The 20706-nt window shown below is 38.5% G+C and overlaps 1 protein-coding gene and 1 pseudogene across 4 annotated transcripts in view; both read left to right on the plus strand.

The window, feature by feature from the left end:
• The window catches only part of Eif2ak4 (eukaryotic translation initiation factor 2 alpha kinase 4), a 103215-nt gene that overhangs the window by 24942 nt on the left and 57567 nt on the right, over nucleotides 1-20706 (plus strand). For all 4 annotated transcript variants that reach the window (XM_026390966.2, XM_026390987.2, XM_026390981.2 and 1 more), the window contains 5 exons: nucleotides 8651-8766; nucleotides 12318-12475; nucleotides 13950-14485; nucleotides 19468-19574; nucleotides 20150-20307. In XM_026390966.2, the coding sequence (XP_026246751.1) occupies nucleotides 8651-8766; nucleotides 12318-12475; nucleotides 13950-14485; nucleotides 19468-19574; nucleotides 20150-20307 (1075 nt within the window). The remainder of the gene's footprint in view (nucleotides 1-8650; nucleotides 8767-12317; nucleotides 12476-13949; nucleotides 14486-19467; nucleotides 19575-20149; nucleotides 20308-20706) is intronic.
• On the plus strand, nucleotides 3996-5240 carry LOC144255298 (uncharacterized; annotated as a pseudogene).

Genomic DNA, 20706 nt, shown 5'->3' on the forward strand with positions numbered 1-20706 from the left:
CCTTAGGTGCAACCACAAATTTGGGGAGTGCTCCAAAATGGGCATAGATGTAGAACACCTGTTAAATGAGAAGGGAGCCCCTCTCTGCCACTACTGAAGTGGGCTTCTGTGTTGATCCCTGTTACCAGAATTCACATGAAAAATACTGCTTCTTCTTTCTCATCCTTTCCCACTAAGCTGTGGAGTCTTCCCTGTTTTTCCTTGAGAGTAGAAAGGAATTTTAGTGCAGAAACCATATAATTTGAGAGGATGAGCACATCATTAAATAGTAAGGGTACTGCAGCTCTTAAACTATCTCTTGTGAGTCTCCAAGCAACACTTAAAGCCAACTCTTTGCTTCTATCAAAAGAAACATTTTAGGTACCAAACTAAAGATTTATGTAAAATTTCAGGTTATAGTTTGTTTATTAGAAGGAGACATTTTAGTTCTTTCCCTAATGTCCTTTTTTAAAACCAACTTAGAAATAATTTTTATAATGTTTAACTACCTACTATTAGTGTGAATTAGAGATTTTTTTTTTTTAGTTGTAGATGGACACAATATTTTTATTTTTTTAATTTTTATGTAGTGCTGGGGATCGAACCCAGGGCCTCACGGATATGAGCAAGCACTCTGCCACTGAGCTACAACCCCAGTCCTAGAGATGTTTTGAATACTGTTTCTGGTTACAATCTTTTTGAGGAATACCTTCTTACCAATTAGATTATAACTCCTTACCAAATTAGATTATTTTTGCAACTGGGTTCTGATAGTGAATAAAAAATTGTCAGAGAATTTCACTGGGAAATATTTAGCAAATTCTTATTGTGTTAGAGATAGCAGAATTAAATCAATGTTATAAATATGTCTTTTTAGATATGGAAAAAAAGACTTGTTTATGTTTAATCACATTTATATTTGTGGCTGACTATGATCAGTAGATCCAAGGTTAGACTTGCATTTGAGATCAGTGATAGCAAGTGTATTCAGAAAAAGGCAGGAAATTGTCTCTCCTCTTGCCATGGATAGAACAACTTTTTATGTAACGCCTTTAGAGTGGCAGGTATGTATCTTAGATGGAACGACATTCCATGAGTATCTAAGAACAAAACTGACAATAAATAGTTGTCATCTATTTCATCTGTTTGGCAAGTTTGTTGCATGTACCTACATGGACTCTGCATTGGTAGTTGTGTTAGCTACTAACTGAAAAGATCAAATCCTTCTTAAGTGTAGTTTAAATGCTTCTTTGGTTAAAAAATAAAAAGTCATTGATGTGCCACATTACTTCATGGTATACTTGTGATTCTTTTTCTTGCCTGCTGTTCATTGGTCCTCATTATTTAGAAAGTCAAAGAAATAGGCAAAATGTTCCACTTTGTCTTTTTGTGAATAAATACACATGGTAGACTTAATAGAGATGTCTTTGTCATCTGAATTGGTGGCGGCAATATTTGAACTGACTATGATTAAAAGCAGTAAAATCTAGAATCATGTTTCACTGATTCATTCAATAAATGCTTATTGAGCACTTAGTATGTGCCAGGCGCTCTTCTGAGTACTGGTATTTGGTAAACGAAATCAGGGACTGTCTTTGTGGAGCTTATATTCTCATTGAAAACTGTCCATAAGCAGAAAATAAATGTCAGATAAGGATTAGTGCTACACAGAGAAATAAAATAGGCTTGTGTTGAATAAAAGCTGGATGACCATTTTAGAATGTTTGAAGGAAAACATACAAAGTTTGGATCTAGAGTGGGGGGTTCTGGTTCTAGAAAGTGAGAGGGAGCCAGCCAGACCAAGATTGGAAGGAGAACAGCTCAGCATAGAGAACAGTGCTCAAAGCTCATTAAGCAGGACAGTAAGGCTCTAGTAGGCATGGAGAGAATAGTTCAGGAAGGATCAGGCAGGCAGTCACAGAGGGCTTTGTTGACCAGGGTAGGTCAACAAAGATAAATGAGCAGCTTTGAAGCTGTTACTCAGGACTAAATACGATACCTTCTGATTTACATTGTTGTTGTGGTTTAGATGTAAGGTGTTTCCAAAAGCTCATGTGTGAAACAATGAGATGCAAGAAGGTTTAGGTTTAGAGGAGAAATCACTGGGTTGTGAGAGTCTTAACCCAATCAGTGAATCGATCACCTGATGGGATTACCTTGTGGTAACCAAAGGCAGGTAGTGTGTGTCTAGAGGAGGTGGGCATTGGGGGCGTGCCTTTGGGGCATATATTTTGTATGTGGCAAGTGGATTCTCTCTCTCTGCTTCCTGATCATCAAGTGCCATGATGTTCTGCCTCACTTTGAGCCCTGAGGAATGGAGCTGGCTATCTATGGACTGGGACCTCTGAAACTGTGAGCTCCCAAATAAACTGTTCCTCCTCTAAAATTGTTCTGGTCAGATTTTTTTAGTCACAGCAGTGTAAAAGCTGACTAAAACAATTGTGGACTCTTCTTCCTGGCCACAAGTGGAGAGTGGACATTGGGGAAACCACAGTAAAAAGTGAGTGGTTTTAGCATCTAGTTCCCCATCATTCTCCCCTCCCTTGCCTCACAGCATCACTCCTTGAGCACACCAAGCACCTTCTCGTCTCAGGGCCTCTGCCTGTCACTCTGCCTAGGACGCTTTTCCTATGTCACTTTGCATGGCTGCTGCTTCTAATTCAGTTCTTTCCTGAAGTATGACCTCCTCAGAGACACCTCCCCTGAGCTGCCCTCTACTCTACTTCTCTGCTTAGTACCTATTATCTGATTCTCTATTTAATTTTTTTCTTTTTCTGTTTTTTGTTTGTTTGTTTGGGATTAACTGTGTGGTAACCAAAGGCAGGTAAAGTGTGGCTAGAGGAGGTGATGGTGGTTGTTGTTTGGTTGGTTTTGGTTTTGTAACGCTGGGGATGGAACCCAGGGCCTTGTACATGTTAAGCAAGCTCTCTACCACTGAGTCACACACCCAACCCCTGTTTTTCTGCGTACCACTTACCACTAGATGAAATTTTCACTCATTTGTTTTCTTTTTGTAATGGAGAATGAAAAGTTCATGAGAGCAAAGATACATGGGTGTCTTCCTCAATGCCTGGTAGATACATAGTAGTTGTTCAATAAATGACCTGATGTAGGAAAGGAGGGCACAAGAGAAGAACAATAGAAAGAAAGGAGAGATTGTGGTTTTTGTGCCTTTAGTGTCTGCAGCCTCTTTACCCCGAGCAAGTCTGCTTTTCTTTATCTGTGGGGTATATCAAGAATTAGTTTTGCCAGGAATGGTGGCAAATACCTGCAATCCCAGGAACTCAGGAGGCTGAGGTAGGAGGATCACAAGTTCGAGGACAGTCTCAGAAATTTATCAAGACCTAATCAATTTTGAGACCTTGTCTCAAAATAAAAAGGGCTGGTGATGTAGCTCAGTGGTAAAGCGCCCCTGGTTCAATCCCCAATACCAAAAGAAATTAGTTGTTAAACACAAAATTTCTACTTCTTAAAGCAAGAGAAACAGAGAAAAGAAAAACATGCATGAAAAAACGTGGTGGTAAGGACTTAAAGGCCTGATCATTGGGGACCTGGCTCCTTGACCCAGCTCTTCACTGCTGAATCTTTGTTTTTGTTAAAGAACTTTATTTTCTGTGTCCTTCAAGTCATGAAGGATTGAGGATTTGCTTTTTTTAAAAAAAAATTAAGGTAAAATTCAAATGATATAATAATATTAACCATTTTGAAGTGGATAGTTCAGGGTTGTTGTCTTTTGTAAAGTATAGACCTAGTTCTCCTCAGTCCTTGCCCACATTTCTACCATCAAACAAAATCAGGTTATCTCCTAGTTTGTTTTCCCTCTTCTAAAGCCAAGTATGGTAACTGCTAGTAAATCATCTGTTCTGAGAAGAAACAACTAAGGGTATAAGACATGGGATTTCAGAAGACGGTGGCGCCCGCGTCAGGCGTGGCACATGTTTCCGCAGAGAGCACCTCTCAAGGAGGGATGATGTCATTTCTCCTCCTCTGGTGAAAGGCAAGCCTCTTTGCCCACCATGAGCATCACCCCAGAGGTCAAGAGTCATGGGATGAAGTTTGCTGAGGAGCAGCTGCTAAAGCATGGATGGACTCAAGGCAAAGGACTAGGCCTGAAGGAGAATGGCATCACCCAGGCCATCAAGGTGACTCTGAAGCAAGATACTCATGGGGTGGGACACGATCCTGCCAAGGAGTTCACAAACCACTGGTGGAATGAGCTTTTCAACAAGATTGCAGCCAACTTGGTAGTAGAAACTGGGCAGGACGGAGTGCAGATAAGACTCCTTTCCAAGGAGACCACTCATAATCATCCCAAGCCGAACATGCTGTATCAGAAGTTCATGAAGCTATGAACCCGAGGTTGCTTGCTTCCAGCAACTGCAGTCCACCTTCTGCCAGGTTGAAGTATGCAGGCCCCCACGCCTGTTACTCTGCAAGGAGCAAGTTGGGGGCTGGCAAATTCCTGCCTAGGCTATGAATTCCTGGGAGGCTTCCACAAAGGAAGAGGGGTGGTAGTGATGTCTCTGAGGCCTCACAGCCACAGTCTGAAAGCCAGCCCCTCAACCCCCCTAAAAAGAAAAGGAAACAGAAAGAGCCTAGAGCAACTGAGCAGAGTATGGATGAGGAGCTCCCAGAACACACTGAGCACAGCACCAGGAAAAGCAAAAAGAAGAAAAGACGACATCAAGAGGAGGAGGTCTCAGATGAGAGAGGGGGAACAGCCGTAGAGAGTGGAGAGGACGAGGCCACGGGGCCCAGTGGGCTCGAGAAACCCTGGAGAGAGAGCAAGCCCCTCGGTCTCTTCTTTGAAGAAGAAGAAGAGACAGCACCATGAAGGGGAGGAGGGGGAGGAAGAGACGGGGGTGTTGGGTGGAGAAGGAAGAGGGAAGGATCCTGCAAGTGGTGTTGGGAGAAAGCAGGTGATGAGCAGAGCGCACAGGGACCCCTGCCGCAGAGACAAGAAAAGGCAGCCGCGTGAGGAGGATTTGAGCATGGCTGATGGGGACCGAGAGGAGACTGCTCTAGAGGGTGCAGCCAGGGAAGCAGGAAGCTCGCCCTTCGGTAACAGAAGCAAGAAGAAGAGACAGCAGTGCAGGAAAAAAGAGGAGGTCTCGGATGTAAGTTGCGAATGTGACAAGGACAGGACTGAGAAAATAGAGAACAGAGGTAAGAAGAGGAGGCGGCAGCAACTCGGGGAGGAGAGAAGGAGAATCAGCACTGACCAGAGCACCAAAAAGAAGAAACAGAAGAAGAGAGACTGACGGTCTCTCAAGCTGGAGTCAGTTCCTTTTCAGTTGAAGCCTCAGGGACCATGGTCAGCGTCCTACATGAGGAACCCCTCCCGAAGAGGCAACTGAGCTCAGGGACAGCAGTCTCCTGCTGGAGACAAGTGCCACATCTTAGTCAAGAGAGTGGACATGGTCTCTCCTGCTCTCCCTGCAGCCCAGCCTCCAACCCAGAGACTTGAACTCGAGTGCCTCCAGGAGCCAGGCAGCTAAGGAACAAGGTAAACTGGGAGCTGTGGGAACAAGAATATAGACAGACGCATCCTTACCAAAATATGCCAAAATGTAGACTGACGGGAAAGGTCTTGGTTTTTAAATATCATGAAGGCTAAGAAAAACATAAATTTTGGGTTATGGGCTATATTCAGCTCATAGGTTGCTTGTTTCTAACACTGTACCAGTTGACGATAAATAAATATGAACTTGAGCCCCCAGCCTACAAAAAAAAAAAAAAAAGACGTGGGATTTTCTCCACTCGCCCTCCTCACTAACATAAGGAATATAGATGGAGGTGAGGGGATTCTTTGTACATCTCTTCAAACCCATGTTCCTCCATTGTTTACTGTTTCTCAATTTGGTTCCCAGCAGACACAGACTGATTCACCTCAAACAATATCAAGAATTCCTTTTTTTTTTCTACAAAGACCCTGAATAGCTAGAGTTTTTTCTAGCACCTTGGTGAGTTTGGCAGGAAGTTTAGACTGCTGCAGTCCCAGTTTCAGAGTTGATTCTCCTTTCCATCCCAACCTCTTACATTGTCAGCTTTCTATTACTGGAACAAAATTCCTAAGATGATCAACTTATAAGGAGGAAAAGTTTAATTTGGCTCACTTTTGGAGATTTCAGTCTCCATTGCTTTGGGGCCAATTGCAAGGCAATGCATCATGGCAGGAAATATGTGGTGGAGCAGCTCATGGCTGGGTCATAAAAGGAAAAGGAAGGGGCCATGTTCCCACTCTCCCCTTCAGTGACCTGAAGACCTCCTACTGGGCCCTATGTTAAAGGTTCTACCATCTCCCAAAAGCACCTAACTAGGGACCAAGCCACAGGGACCTGTGGGGGACCTCTCAGATCCAGACTGTAGCACCTCCACACTCTGATTGTGTGGGTAGAGCAGTCTCTTGGATGGCAGCCAGATTCTGAAGGATTGGCACTTGACAATTTGCAGCTTCTCTTTCTGTCAATTGTCTGCTTTTTCCCTTTTCAGTTTTTTTAGGGTATTGTTGTTGTTATCAAGGTCCTAGATATTAATTTAGTCTTCTAAAATTGAATTATGTTAACTTCTCTATCCTTTATAAGACATGTTTAGTATTATTTGGCAATTTTGTTTTAAACACTCTTTCCTTAGTACATTGGGTACTGCTGGTTGGCAAAGCTGACAACATGAGTGATATTTCTAGTAATAATGCAAATCCCATGGACATTCCATATCCAGAATTGACCATTGACGAGGACATCAGTGTCCTCACTTCTAAACACCATTTGTTTGCAGTAGAGCTGTGATTCTGATGGCATTGAGAAGACATTTTACTTGTGGATGAGTCTCAGTAGACAGTAGAAGCATCCAATATATACAGAGCTTTTTGGATGAAAACCTTCTTTTCATACTCTAGATGTATTTTTTAACCTCCAGAATTATTTCTGTTGTCTGTCTCATGTAGCATATGCCACAGTTGTCATTTTGTTGACACTTTCACTTTTTAAATTTTCTCCTCTTTTCCCTTAATTCTAATTATTTTTTTTTGTAACACTCCTAACACTGTGTTTGTGAGAATCAGTCATAATAGGGTGGTTAATATTCTAAAACACCTTAAAATCAAGTATTTGCACACTGTCAACTAAAGGGCATTGAGATGGCCTAGACTAAAATGGATCTTGTCACCATCTGTTGAAGGGGACAGAGCCAATGTTGAGGGGCTTCTGGATAATTTGTGTAGTTTAGCATATCATTTTGAATCTTTGCGTTTATTCTTTTTTCCATAAATGTCAGTGTACTCCCTGTTTACGCAAATAATTTCAAAAGCCGAAATTTAAACAGAATTACAATGTGTTCTTATTCCCTGGTATTTAGAGTATGTGGTGTAAAAGACTTGTGTCACAATACATAATTTTATCCCTAATGTAGCGGTTGGGTGGGTGCCTTTTCCCCCACATCCTTGCCAACACTTACTGTTGTTTGTATTCTTGATAACTGCTGTTCAACTCAAAGTGGATCAAGGACCTAGGAATTAGACCAGAGACCCTGTGCCTAATAGAGGAAAAAGTAGGCCCAAATTTTCATGTAGGAATAGGCCCCAATTTCCTTAACAAGACTCCTAAAGCATAAGAAATAAAGTCAAGAATTGATAAATGGGATAGATTCAAACTAAAAAGCTTCTTCTCAGCAAAAGAATCAATCAATGAGGTGAAGAGAGAGCCTACATTTTAGGAGCAAATTTTTGTCATAACCACATCAGATGGAGCACTAGTCTCCAAGGTCTATAAACAACTCAAAAAACTTAACACCAAAACACAAAACAACTCAATCAATAAATGGGCTAAGGAGCTAAACAGACACTTCTTTGAAGAAGATATACAACGGATCAACAAATACATGAAAAAATGTCAACATCTCTAGTAATTAGAGAAATGCAAATCAAATAAGATTTTATCAAAGCATTTCTTATGTAACTTGTGACTATCAAGAGCTTTCTCCCTTACTTCTTCAGAGCAACCCTCTCCCTCAATTTTTTTTTTTTTTTTGGTTGTTGTTGTTTTTATAATGTAGCTTCTCAGCTATTGTTCCTCATCTAGTGGGGGAAAAGTAGGAAAATAAAGAAATAAAAAATAAAGTTTAAAAAAAAGGAGAGGTTGGATTTTCAGTATTTTGGAGAAGTTATAGAAGGAAATAACAAGGAGTATCTACCAAACACAAATGAGAGAATGAATAAGCATTCAATGGTTGGGACCCAGTAGGAACCTGGAATATGTGAGGGCTCTAAAACCCCCTGTTATATGTGCATGGGAATGAAGAGATGTGGGACTAATCTTAATCACTAGAAATATTCTGCATCTGTACTACTTGATATTGTAACCACTAGCCACATGTTGTGATTGAGTACTTAAATGCAGTGACTACACTTGAACTGAATTTTTATTTAACTTAAATTTAAATAGCCACATATTGGTCAGCACAAACTGAGAACAGGGGCTTTATAGAGTCCATGAGGAGAAGGCAGTGGTGGGAAGTAGGGGAGTTGAACACTTTCTCATTAGCCCCTTCAACTCCATTCCCAAAACACAGATATTGGAGTGTGAATGGGCTAAGCAGAAGAACACAGGAACAGGAATGTCCTGTGCTAATCCTAATTTAAAGAAAAAAATCATTGTCCAAATTTATTTTTAAGGCGAGAACGTCAGTATTCTTTATGTAGTAGTGAAGATTCTCCTGGCTCTTGTGAAATCCTATACTTCTGCGTGGGTAGTCCTGATCAGCTCATGGTGCACAAAGGGAAATGTATTGGTGAGTAAACTAGCTAAGTTAATTTAAATTTTTGTTATGACGAAAGCTGATTGTGAGGAAACAGGGTGGACTAGATACCATGTTGTCTACATCAGCATAGTCCAAAGAAGGCTGTCAAGCAGGCTGTTGGTCATTCTAGCTCCCATTCCTCATGACTGGAATGAGAAGTTGTTCAGGTTTCCCCTAACATAAAATGGAAGTAAAACTGTGCTGTTGGAAATACTGTTAGCATAAGTAAAATTCTAAATTGGTCATAAAGGTAACTTAAATTTGTCATCAAATTATCTAAGCTTTTTGAAACATAAAAGGTTTAAATATTATCAATCAGAATTTTAAATCGTGTGCTTCTAATACTAATAAAATGTGTAACAAAATGGTTCTGATGCTTCTGATGTTTAATGACCAAATCTCATTTTCTTAAGTTGATATCCATTGATTTGGCATTTTCTTGCTTGGAATGTTGTACCTGCCCAGGAAAATTACTTTATTTTTTTATGTCTTATTTAGCAGTTTTGTCTATGGATAGCTTTTTGGAGTAAAGCTAGCTCTGCAATTCAGAATTTGAATTGCTTATATTAAAATCAAGTTTTGGGGATCTACTTCCTAAATGTACATTATCTTTTCTTAGCCATATTGATATAACTACTAATTGGTGTAAGATTTGCTTGATAATTTGACAGTTGACTTTGATTTTTCATCCCATGAATACTCTTGCCAGAGTTAAAAGATAGCCATATTATCTAGATGGAATTTGCTTTCCTTCAGAGTCTTTATGCCATTTCTCTTTAAGGAGATACAAATAAGCAAAAGAATTGCCAGGGCATAGGCAGCAGGTAGAAGAAGAACCAAACATATGAGTAGTCTATGAACTGGACATTTAACCTTCACTGACTGAAAGCAGCCTGGACAGTATAGGGCTCTGCATACACAGGGCTGCAATACTCACAGCAACTGTTTGGGCAAATTAAGACCACGGTAGAGATGGTTGGCTTGGGAACCAAGACTGTCTTTAATTCAGAGACTTTCAGATTCATGAACTGACAACACAAGCTCCCTAACTTTAATAACCTGGGGAAATCAGGAAGGCAAATTAACTTGGTCTCTTATTCTCACTGGTATTCATTAGACAAATTCACCTTAGTTAATCCCTTCATTGGGAAGCATATTTACAACGGGAGGATTTTTTTATTAAATCATCAAGTAGTGAATAATTTATTTTGTTTTCTCACAATGAGTCTAGTTTTTAAAACATGCCTAAATTTCCTACAAAGTGTTTTTATAAAAGCTAAACTAATTCAATTTTAATGTTCAATGATATGTTTTTATTTAAAAAAAACAACTAATTAGTATTTGTTTTTCAATGTAAAGTTGTTAGAACTAGAAAAAAAAGGAACTTACTTACATATGTGGATGAAGCACTATGGAACTGTCTATATATAAATGATCATTACCAAAATATAACAGAGTTTTAATCAGAGTTCTTTTGATAACATTTTCCTTTAGCTTCAGAGCAATGTGTTCTTCTGTTCCTTTTATCATTTCCATCATGGAAAAAGAGACAAGAGGGTGGCAATAATAAAATTGTAATTTTTTTCAAAACCTAGCAATTATGAAGTGCCTTCCTAGTCCAAATTGGAGAAATGAATATTACAGGACAGTGAACTATATAACACACAAATTTAATTAGGCTTGCTGTAGATCCCATCAGCCTCCATCTCATAAACATTTAATGTTTCGTCTCCAGTAAACTATATAGTCCCACATTTCTCAGGTTGCTTCCTTTGGCTGACAAATTTTCAAACATCAGAGTTTTTCTCTTAGGCTAAGACTTTCAGGAGTTACTAACACAATAGATCATTTTAATTGAAATCTCTAACTATTAGCATTTCTCTGAAGTAAGAATTACTTCTGAGATTAAGAAATTTAGGTGAGGCAGTTTAGCCATATTTCTCCAAACCACTTTTGCCAAGACTACTTTATTTTATACATACAAGTTACTTCACTTTTCATTTTTCAAGTAGAAAACATAATTATCAGTATTCTTAAATTTTTTTCTTCATTATGAAGAAAAATCAAAGTAGTATTTATATGCTAAAAGAAAAAGAATACTACATATCAGTGGTTCTCAACTGGGGACAGTTTATTAGCTGAGGGGACATCTGGTGATATCTGCAGTTTCTTTTGTTGTTGTTTCTTTGTTTTGTTGTTGTAGTGCTGGGGATGAAAATCAAGGCCCCACTCATGTGGGAGCAAGTGTTCTACGGTTGATCTGTGTCCCAAGTCTTGCAGATATTTTTGATGGTTAAGTCTGAGGGCAGAGGTGTGTGCTGTGGATGAGGGACAGGCACAAGACAGCATCCTACAACAAAAGATTGTCTGGTGAAGAATCAATAATGCAAAGGTGCTATATATGCTATGATTTGGTAAATAGGAAATAAAACAAAATAGTCAGGCCCCATGACATGAACCTGTAATCCTAGCTATTTGAGAGACTGAGGTAGGATGATAACAAGTTTAAGATCAGCCCCAGCAACATGGTAAGACACTGTTGAAAAATAAATAAATAAAAATAAAGCAAAAGAATGTTTTTTCATTTTCTCCAGTATTTTGATACTTTTCTGTTCTAGTCCTTAGTGGAAATGAAGAGTTTCATAAGAAAACTTCTGGTGTTACAAAAATTTAGTTCTCACAGATATAAGTGGAAACCATATGCCTATTAATAAATATGTCTCCCTTTCTAACTTTAAACTTCCTTCCCTCTAAAACATTGGCCAGTTTTTATTTACAGGGCATGTTCAAATTTTGTTTTTAGAAAGTCATTGGCGTATTCATATTTTCAAATTTACTAAAAGCTCTAAAAGCTAGTTCTACTGTAGTATACATTAATCTCTGCACTGTTGGAATAATCATTCCCTTCCTCCCAACCCCCCCCCACCACCACCACCAAGCATTCTACCACTGAGCTAATCCCCAGCCTACTGATGAAATAATCTTTTTTTTTTTTTGGTATGAAGGATTGAATCCAAGGATGTTAACCAAGGTCTCGCTAAGTTGTTTAGGGCCTTGCTAAGTTACTGAGGCTGGCTTGAACTGCCTCAGCCTCCTGAGCCACTGAGATTATAGGCATGCACCACTGCACCCAGCTTGAAATAATCTTGAGGGATATTCTTTATTTCCAAATTCTTTCTGTCATTTGAGTTGGTATTTAGCTATATGAAGTAGGTCAGTAGCATAGCCAGCAAAGGTGAACTGGTTAGGAAAGTAATAATGATAAATGATGGTTAACAGAATAAAACATTGTTCTCTTTATTTGACCTGATACTAGCATCTCATTGTCAATTCTTTTTCCTTTATAAAAATTAATATTTTAGGACTCTCAATACATTGTTAAATACTAAAAGTAGTTTACAAAGCACATTCTTAAAGAATCATGTTTTTATGGTTAGCACATGGCATCTATTATTGAATAAATGAACATACAGTCCCTCCCTTGTTTCCCTGCATATAAAACATTCAGTGAGATTTAACTACCTTGTCTATTTAATGTGCAGGCAGTGATGAACAACTTGGAAAATTAGTTTACAATGCATTGGAAACAGCCACTGGCAGCTTTGTCCTGTTGTATGAGTGGGTCCTTCAATGGCAGAAAAAAATTGGTCCTTTCCTTACCAGTCAAGAAAGAGAGAAAATTGATAAGTGCAAAAAGCAGGTAAGTCTTCACCATGGCTGGCTAAGCAAAAGGCCAATCTAAAGTAATTGGAGATGGTAGAACAAAATAGTTCTGTGTTTGGGCTCCAAGATGATCCAGAGTGGATGAGTTCTGTTTAACCAAGAGAGGACTAGAGGGCAAGCATCTTCTTCAAAGTTTTCTTAGCCCCTTGTTCCCTCTTTGAGAACTTCACAATATGGACAAAACTTCTGCAGTTGCCTTCTTGCTCTCCTTTCTCAGCCCTTATGGCATTAACAACCATCACTCCGACTATTTCAAAGTTGTATGGTTGTTTTTTTTTTAGTTGTCAATGAACGTTTTTTATTCATTTATTTATATGTGGTGTTGAGAATTGAACCCAGTGCCTCACACATGTGAAGCAAGAGCTCTATCATTCAGCCCCAACCCCAGCCCAAAGTTGTGCTTTTTCTTTTCTTTTTTTTTTTCTTTTTTTTAAAGAGAGAGAGAGAAAGAGAGAATTTTTTAATATTTATTTTTTTAGTTTTCGGTGGACACAACATCTTTATTTTATTTTTATGTGGTGCTGAGGATCGAACCCAGCGCCCTGCGTATGCCAGGCAAGCGTGCTACCGCTTGAGCCACATCCCAGCCCAAGTTGTGCTTTTTCAATAAAAAAAAAATTTTTTTTTAGTTGTGGATGGACACAGTACCTTTATTTTATTTATTTTTATGTGGTGTTGAGAATTGAACCCAGTGCTTCACACGTACTAGGCAAGCGCTCTACCATTGAGCCACAACCCAGCCCCCAAAGTTGTGCTTTTTGAAGTTACATATATCATCTCTACTCTTTAAAAATATTGCTTCAAAACTGATTTGGGAGGAACTGCAGATTTTTTCTTTTTGCAATATTGGGGATTGAAAGAAGAGTTTATTATTAATCTATAATACCAAGCTTAAGGAAAAAAAGCAGATAAAACTTGGTGTTTAGAAATGTGAGTTTTCTTATGTTTAGAAAGAAAAACTATAAATGCAAAAAATCACAAGTTTTTTTTTTGGATGGTGATAATATAGATAATTTGTGGATTTTTTTACCTTTGTATTAACTTAAAAATTCTTTTTGCGGTGCTAGGAATTGAACTCCAGGTCTCATGCATGGTAGGCAAGTACTCTACTACCAAGCTATACCCCTAGTCCCTAATTTAAAAAACTTTTATAGTGATTTTATTATAATCAAAAAAGGTTATTTTAAAATGAGTGGTTCCCCTGCCCCCGTGGCTTAACTCAAAATAAGTTGATTTTAAAAGCCATTCACTAATTTTGTAGTATTTATACACTAAGTTTTGAAATTTTGAATTAAGAATTGAATTTTTTTTATCTTTATTCTATTTAGGGAATATTTATTCTCCTCTCATGAAAGTATATTTTCTTTCAAGTACTTCACTTTTAAAGTGAAACACCTATTAATGCTGACTTACCCAATATTATCTTTTTTTAAAATTTTTTTCCTTATCAGCTTCAAGGGGCAGAAACAGAGTTCAACTCACTGGTGAAATTGAGTCATCCAAATGTGGTACGCTACTTTGCCATGAATTTCAAAGAGCAAGACAACTCCATCACCGTGGACATTTTAGTGGAGCACATCAATGGGGTCTCTCTCGCTACACACCTGAGTCACTTAGGCCCCATCCCTGTGCATCAGCTTCGCAAGTATGCAGCTCAGCTCTTGTCAGGCCTTGATTATCTTCACAGCAATTCTGTGGTGCACAAGGTCTTGAGTGCATCGACTGTCTTGGTAGATGCAGAGGGTACTGTGAAGATTACAGATTACAGCATTTCTAAACGCCTAGCGGACATTTGCAAGGAGGATGTGTTTGAGCAAACCCGAGTGCGTTTTAGTGACAATGCCCTGCCTTATAAAACAGGGAAGAAGGGGGATGTTTGGCATCTTGGCCTTTTGCTACTCTCCCTCAGCCAAGGACAGGAATGTGGAGAGTACCCCGTGACCATCCCCAGTGACTTACCAGCCGACTTTCAAGATTTCCTCAAGAAGTGAGTGTCATTGAAATTTTCTAATTGCGTTTTACTCCTGCTTTTTTGATTGTGCAGATCAAAGGCAAGACCTTTTAAATTTAATTATTTTTTATTATTTATTTTAATTAATTACACATGACAGTACAGTGATCTTGACATATCATACATTTGAATCAAATGGGCTATAATTACTCCTTTTTCTGAGTGTACAGGTTGCTGAATCACATCACATCACAAGACCTCCTTTTTAAAAAAGAGCTTCAAGGGTGATGCTGCCTCTTGTTCTCATTCTTCTTTGGCTGTCTCATTCAGCCAAGTCTTGAGAAGCAAATGGCTTCCTGACTCTAGCCAGACTTTTTTCAGCACCTGTGAATTACAGGTGCACGTTTAATTATAAAACCAAGTTTAATCTGATTTAAGAGAATCATTGACTGGAGAGTTTTCCTTGGGCCTAAAGTCTTTGTCTGGATTCTTCAATTCAGCATTTTCTACTTTCACCGTATCTGTTCTTGGTCCAAGCCAGAGCTAAGTTCCCTCAGTTTCTATTAAATAGGAGATAAGATCCTTCCTGTCTGGATTTTTCAGATAGTCTCCTGATCTAGCTTTCTTGCAGAAGTTGACCTAGACTGTTTTTTTTCCCCTTTGACTCTTCTCTTTCTGACCCTGTCTTGTTTTTTTAATTTCTTTTTCCCAGTTATTTGCTTTAATTCACTTTGTCTACTCCCTACATTTCTTTTCTTTTACCCTTCACATTTCTTTCCCTATTCTCATCTTTACCAATTGCCAGTTGACCTCATGGTATTATTCCCTGTTACTATCCTACTTGTTATAAATAGTACTTGCTCTTGTATAGTCATGTGCCACATAACAGGTTCTTTCAACAACCTACTGTACTTATGGTAGTCCCATAGATTGTATCATCCAAAGACATGATTTAGCTCATGTTCATTTCTGGAAACACACTTATGATATTCACATAATGACAAAATTATCTGAAGACATGTTTCCAGAATGTATCCCAGTTGTTAAGCAACATATGACCATGTGTAAGTGAGATAGTTTTTGTGTACCACAAAATAGAAGTAGACACAATATACATACAGTTGTAGAAAGAAATCAACTTTGTTCTTCTGTATGCTGTATTCTTTCCATAGAGTATATAAAAATCTTAAGATTTTAAAGAAATCTTTTATGATTCCTTTTAAGTGTGATAGAACTTTAAAAATACTTATTTTAGTGCACCCTAACTATGAGGTTGGCGGAAATGACAAATATGGCAATGGAATAGCTGATGGAAAAAATAGTTGTAGTCTTCAAAGTGTCACTTTGAACTTTCTGTTCTTGATTGGTCAAGAGTAATTTAGTAAAAGTTAGCAATAGCATTGTGTATTATTTTTAAACAGCACAGGAGGGTTTAATTAGAAGATATTTTTTCACATTTAGTAGCAGAATGATAGTCTCAGGAATAAAACTTTCCTAGTTCTTGTCTTACAGAAATGGCTCCCAAATATTAGTTTGAGCTGGGGACGTAGCCTAGCATGTGTAAGGCCCTTGGTTCAATCCCCAGTACCACAAAAAAAAAAAAAAAAGAAACCACTCTATGTTCTATCAATTTTTAACTTGAGATCAGCAGTGTTTCTTATCCTTTTAACATGGTTGTCCTTCAGAATATTGTGTCCATTCCTCTGTCTTCCAAAAGTACTTCAATAGACCGTGTTTGTTTAGGAAAGAGTCGCAAGATACTATTTTACTACCTTCGCTGTTTCACCCCAGTTAACCAAAGAAAAAATCATTCACAAAGTGTAGCAACATTCCATCTGTAGTTACAGTTTTATTTGTTGGTCTGGGTAGGAGCTCAGACTCTGGAGCCAGACAGCTGGGTCACATCTCCTACTCCTTCCTGGCTGAGGGACTGAGATACCCTGCCCTTGCTGTGAATATCAGATGAGTTAACACCTGTAAAGAGCTTCAAACCCTTCCTAGCACTTGACTGAATCGATGTTAGTTCTCTGCCTGAATGAGAACTTTCCACATTTCATCCTTTTTAAAAAAATATATTTTTTTTTTATTGTAGTTGGACACAGTACCTTTATTTATTTTTATCCGGTGCTGAGGATCGAATCCAGGGCCTCGAATGTGCTATGTGAGCGCTCTACGGCTGAGCCACAACCCCAGTCCCATTTCATCCTTTTTGTTCAAAGTCAGACCTAGCATTTGCCTTTTCCACTTATGGCTACTATGTTGCCCAAATGATTGGTTTAGAGAATTTCATTGTTTTAAGTGGGATCTTGATGGTATAAAATCTCATTTATTTATAAGAATACAATTTATTCTGGGCAGGCTTTAAGTTTTTACAAAGTACAGGTTTGAAAACACGAATTGGTGTGAATATGTATACAACCAGAGATATGAAAAATTGTGCTGTATATATGTAATAAGAATTGTAATGCATTCTGCTGTCATATATATATTTTATACACACACACACACACACACACACACAAACACACACACAGAGAAAAGCAAGTTAAAGAATAATATGTACAGGATGATGCTGCCCAAAAATATCAATACATTAGCTGCGCACAGTAGAACACACCTGTAATCTCAGTTGCTTGGGAGGCTGAGGAAGGAGGATCACCAGATGGAGGCTTGCCTGGGTAACTTAGTAAGACCCTATCTCAAAGTAAAATTAAAAGGGTTGGGATGTATCTCAGTAGTAGAGTGACCCTGGCCAGGTTCAATCCCTAATACTACCAAAAATAATTAATTAAATGTAATATTTTTTAAATACAGTATTATTTTGGGTGGTTGTGTGTTTATTTATATAAATGCATAAAAGAGTCTAAGGATGTATAGTCAGAGGAGGGAAGACCTGGAGAGAGGAAGGATTTGGTCAAAGACTATCATTATCAATCATGATTTAATATTTGCAAGGGAAAGGTATTTATGCTTACTAATATAATTAAAATGAATTTTAAATTTAGGGGGAGATAAAGAATCTTACACAAACTGTTTTACTGGAATCTTGTCTTTTCCGGGTCTTTCCCTACCTTGAGTGTTTTTTTAGTGCCGTGTCATAAAAAGTAAAATGTTGTCCTTCATGATAGTTGTTTTCACCACTTTATAGATTTTAAGTCAAGTTCTGGGCTTAAGTGTATTGTTTATAATTAGGGCCAAGTGCTACCAAGTGGTACCACTAGGGTCATTGTTATAAATGCCACAGTTTAGCTTACTGAGAACAGTGGTTATTAGGTTTTAGCTTGAGTTAAAGCATCTAGGAGGGAAAATTTTTTAAAAATTGTTTTTGTGGGCTGGGGATATAGTTCAGTTGGTAGAGTGCTTGCCTCGCATGCACAAGGCCCTGAATTCAATCCCCAGCACCACAAAAAAATAAAAATAAGATAAAATAATAGAAAATTATTTTTATTTATTAGAACAGTAAATGCTGAGTTAGTATATTAAAGATTGAGGATTTGTTTTTTAGGGATTGGCTAGCTTCACGAAGCATAATCTGCTCTAGTGCCATCCATTTCCCTGCAAATTCCATGATTTTGTCATTTTTTAGTGCTGCATACGTAATACTCCTTGGTGTATAAATGCCACACTTTTTTTATCCATTCATCTATTGAAGGGCATCTGGGTTGGTTCCACAGTCTAGCAATTGTGAATTGTGCTGCTATGAACATCGATGTGGCAGTATCCCTGTAGTACGCTCTTTCAATGCTTAGTGAAGCTAGCCAATCCCTAAAAAACAAATACCAAATGTCTTCTTTGATATAATGAGAGCAACTAAGAACAGAGCAGGGAGGAAGAGCAGGAAGAAAAGATTAACATTAAACAGATACATGAGGTGGGAGGGAAAGGGAGAGAAAAGGGAAATTGCATGGGAATGGAGGGAGACCCTCATTGTTATACAAAATTACATATAAGAGGTTGTGAGGGGAATGGGAAAATAAACAAGGAGAGAAATGAATTACAGTAGATGGGGTAGAGAGAGAAGATGGGAGGGGAGGGGAGAGGGGATAGCAGAGGATAGGAAAGGTAGCAGAATACAACAGTTTAGGGCATTATGTAAAAATGTGGATGTGTAACCGATGTGATTCTGCAATCTGTATTTGGGGTAAAATTGGGAGTTCATAACCAACTTGATTCTAATGTATGAAATATGATATGTCAAGAGCTCTGTAATGTTTTGAACAACCAATAAAAAAATAAAAAATAAAAAAAAAGAAGAAAGGAAAAACAAACCAAAAAAAAAAAAAAAAGATTGAGGATTAAGAGAAAGTATATGGTAAGCATGGACTGTAGCACAGGCCTATAATCAAGGTACTTGAGAGGCTGAGACAGGAGGGTCACAAGTTTGTGGCCAGCTGTGCTGGGAATATAGCTCAGTGATAGAGTGCCTCTGGGTTCAGTCTCCAGCACTGGGAAAGAAGGAAGGTATTCGAGAGGGAGGAAAGGACGGAGGAAGGAAAAGACTGGAAGGAGGGAGGGAGGAAGATATGGGACTTTTAAAGTATTCCTAATTGTTACCAACACACTTGATGTGTATAGGCTTCATCTGAAGTTTATCAAACTGGTCCCCAACCCCACATCAGCTGATTTACTTTGCCTTTAGAAAGATTTATTTATAACTAATTTTTAGAAAGACTTAATTAAGCATGGCAAGTTTTTAAATTGTTAATGGGATTGAAAATTCCTAGCCTACTTATATTATACTACTATCTGAAATTTTAAAAAAATTTGTTCCATGCCTCTAAAGAAACTGACGTTTTTTGTTTGTTTTTGTTTTTGTTTTTCAAATTCTCCACTTGCACGTAGCCTAGTACTCACATGTAGATTCTGTAGGGATATTTGTTGATTTATATTCACATATATGTATATTTTGGTCCATAAGTAACATGAATTCTCTAATGTGTATTTTTTAAAAATAAACCCATAGCTAAGTTAGTGTTTATTTTGTGTGTTGCTGAGATTCTCCCTTCCCTCTCACTGAGGTGTGTTTGCTTGGATGACAAGGAAAGATGGAGCCCTCAGCAACTGTTGAAACATGGCTTTATAAACCCTCAGCCAAAAATGCCTTTAGTGGAACAAAGTCCCGAAGGTGAGTCTCTTGCCATCCTTCTTTGATACCCTGTTTAACATTAAATTATTTTGAAAGTATTCATAAACCTAAAACTGGAAGGGGCTGCATGGATTATCTGTTTTATTCTGAGCTACACATACATTTATGTTCAGCAATAAGCAGTCCCTGTGTGCATGGGACTGTTTTCCCAGCCTGAGTTTTCCAGTCCCTATGATAAAGTGTCCATTGGTGTAGCCTCTTTGAGTATTTAATCGTCCTTCCTGTTTTCTTACCCTTATTGCTGTGTAACTGGATTTTTTGCTGACACTTACTTAGCAGATTAAAGAACCTCGGTAGTGACTAGGCTAGGAGACCTGGGTTAGGGTCTGGCTCTGTAGTTCCATCACTTACTCTCTGCTCTACTTATCCCCTCCCATAAAATGGGCTAATTATATTTTTCTACCTATTTTAAGGAAGGCAAGATGAGGGAAAGTATACAAGGGCCACTCAAGCAAGAGGTACTTTTTTACACCCCCCCCCTTTTGCCAGTGCTCACATCCCTGTTGGATTCTCTAGCTCTTCCTGTATTTTTAATGCAATCATTTTTTTCTTAGATTCTGGAGGACAAGATTATGTTGAGACCGTTATACCTAGCAGCCAGCTTCCCAGTGCTGCATTCTTCAGTGAGACACAGAGACAGTTTTCCCGGTATTTCATTGAGTTTGAAGAATTACAGCTTCTCGGCAAAGGAGCTTTTGGAGCAGTCATCAAGGTGTGACACATAGTTGGCCCCAGTCCCTTTTAGAATTTCTTCTGTTCCATTTCTGCAGACTTACAGGCTTGACTTCTATTTTGAGGTTGGGGAGGGAAGTGAATGGGACTATTTGAAACTGTGATCACCTTTACTTTCCTGAAGCTAAAGTTGCCCTAGGCACATTAAGAGTGCTTCTTTCTCCTGTCCTTGCTTGGCCGGAGCCTTAACGTGAAAAACACAGTGCTTCAAGTGGAGCCAAGACCTCTAGATAAAGAACATTTTTGTATGCTTTGGTTCAGGAAGAAAATTGTTCTCTTTTTCTCCCATTTGCTGTTAGAGTTGCTGTAGAGAAAAGGATTCCAAAGTTAGAACAGAGATGGAATTCATACTGGGAGATGGCCCCAGATGGCTTTGATG

Source organism: Urocitellus parryii, chromosome 6, assembly GCF_045843805.1.
Source record: "Urocitellus parryii isolate mUroPar1 chromosome 6, mUroPar1.hap1, whole genome shotgun sequence".
NCBI classification, from domain to species: domain Eukaryota; kingdom Metazoa; phylum Chordata; class Mammalia; order Rodentia; family Sciuridae; genus Urocitellus; species Urocitellus parryii.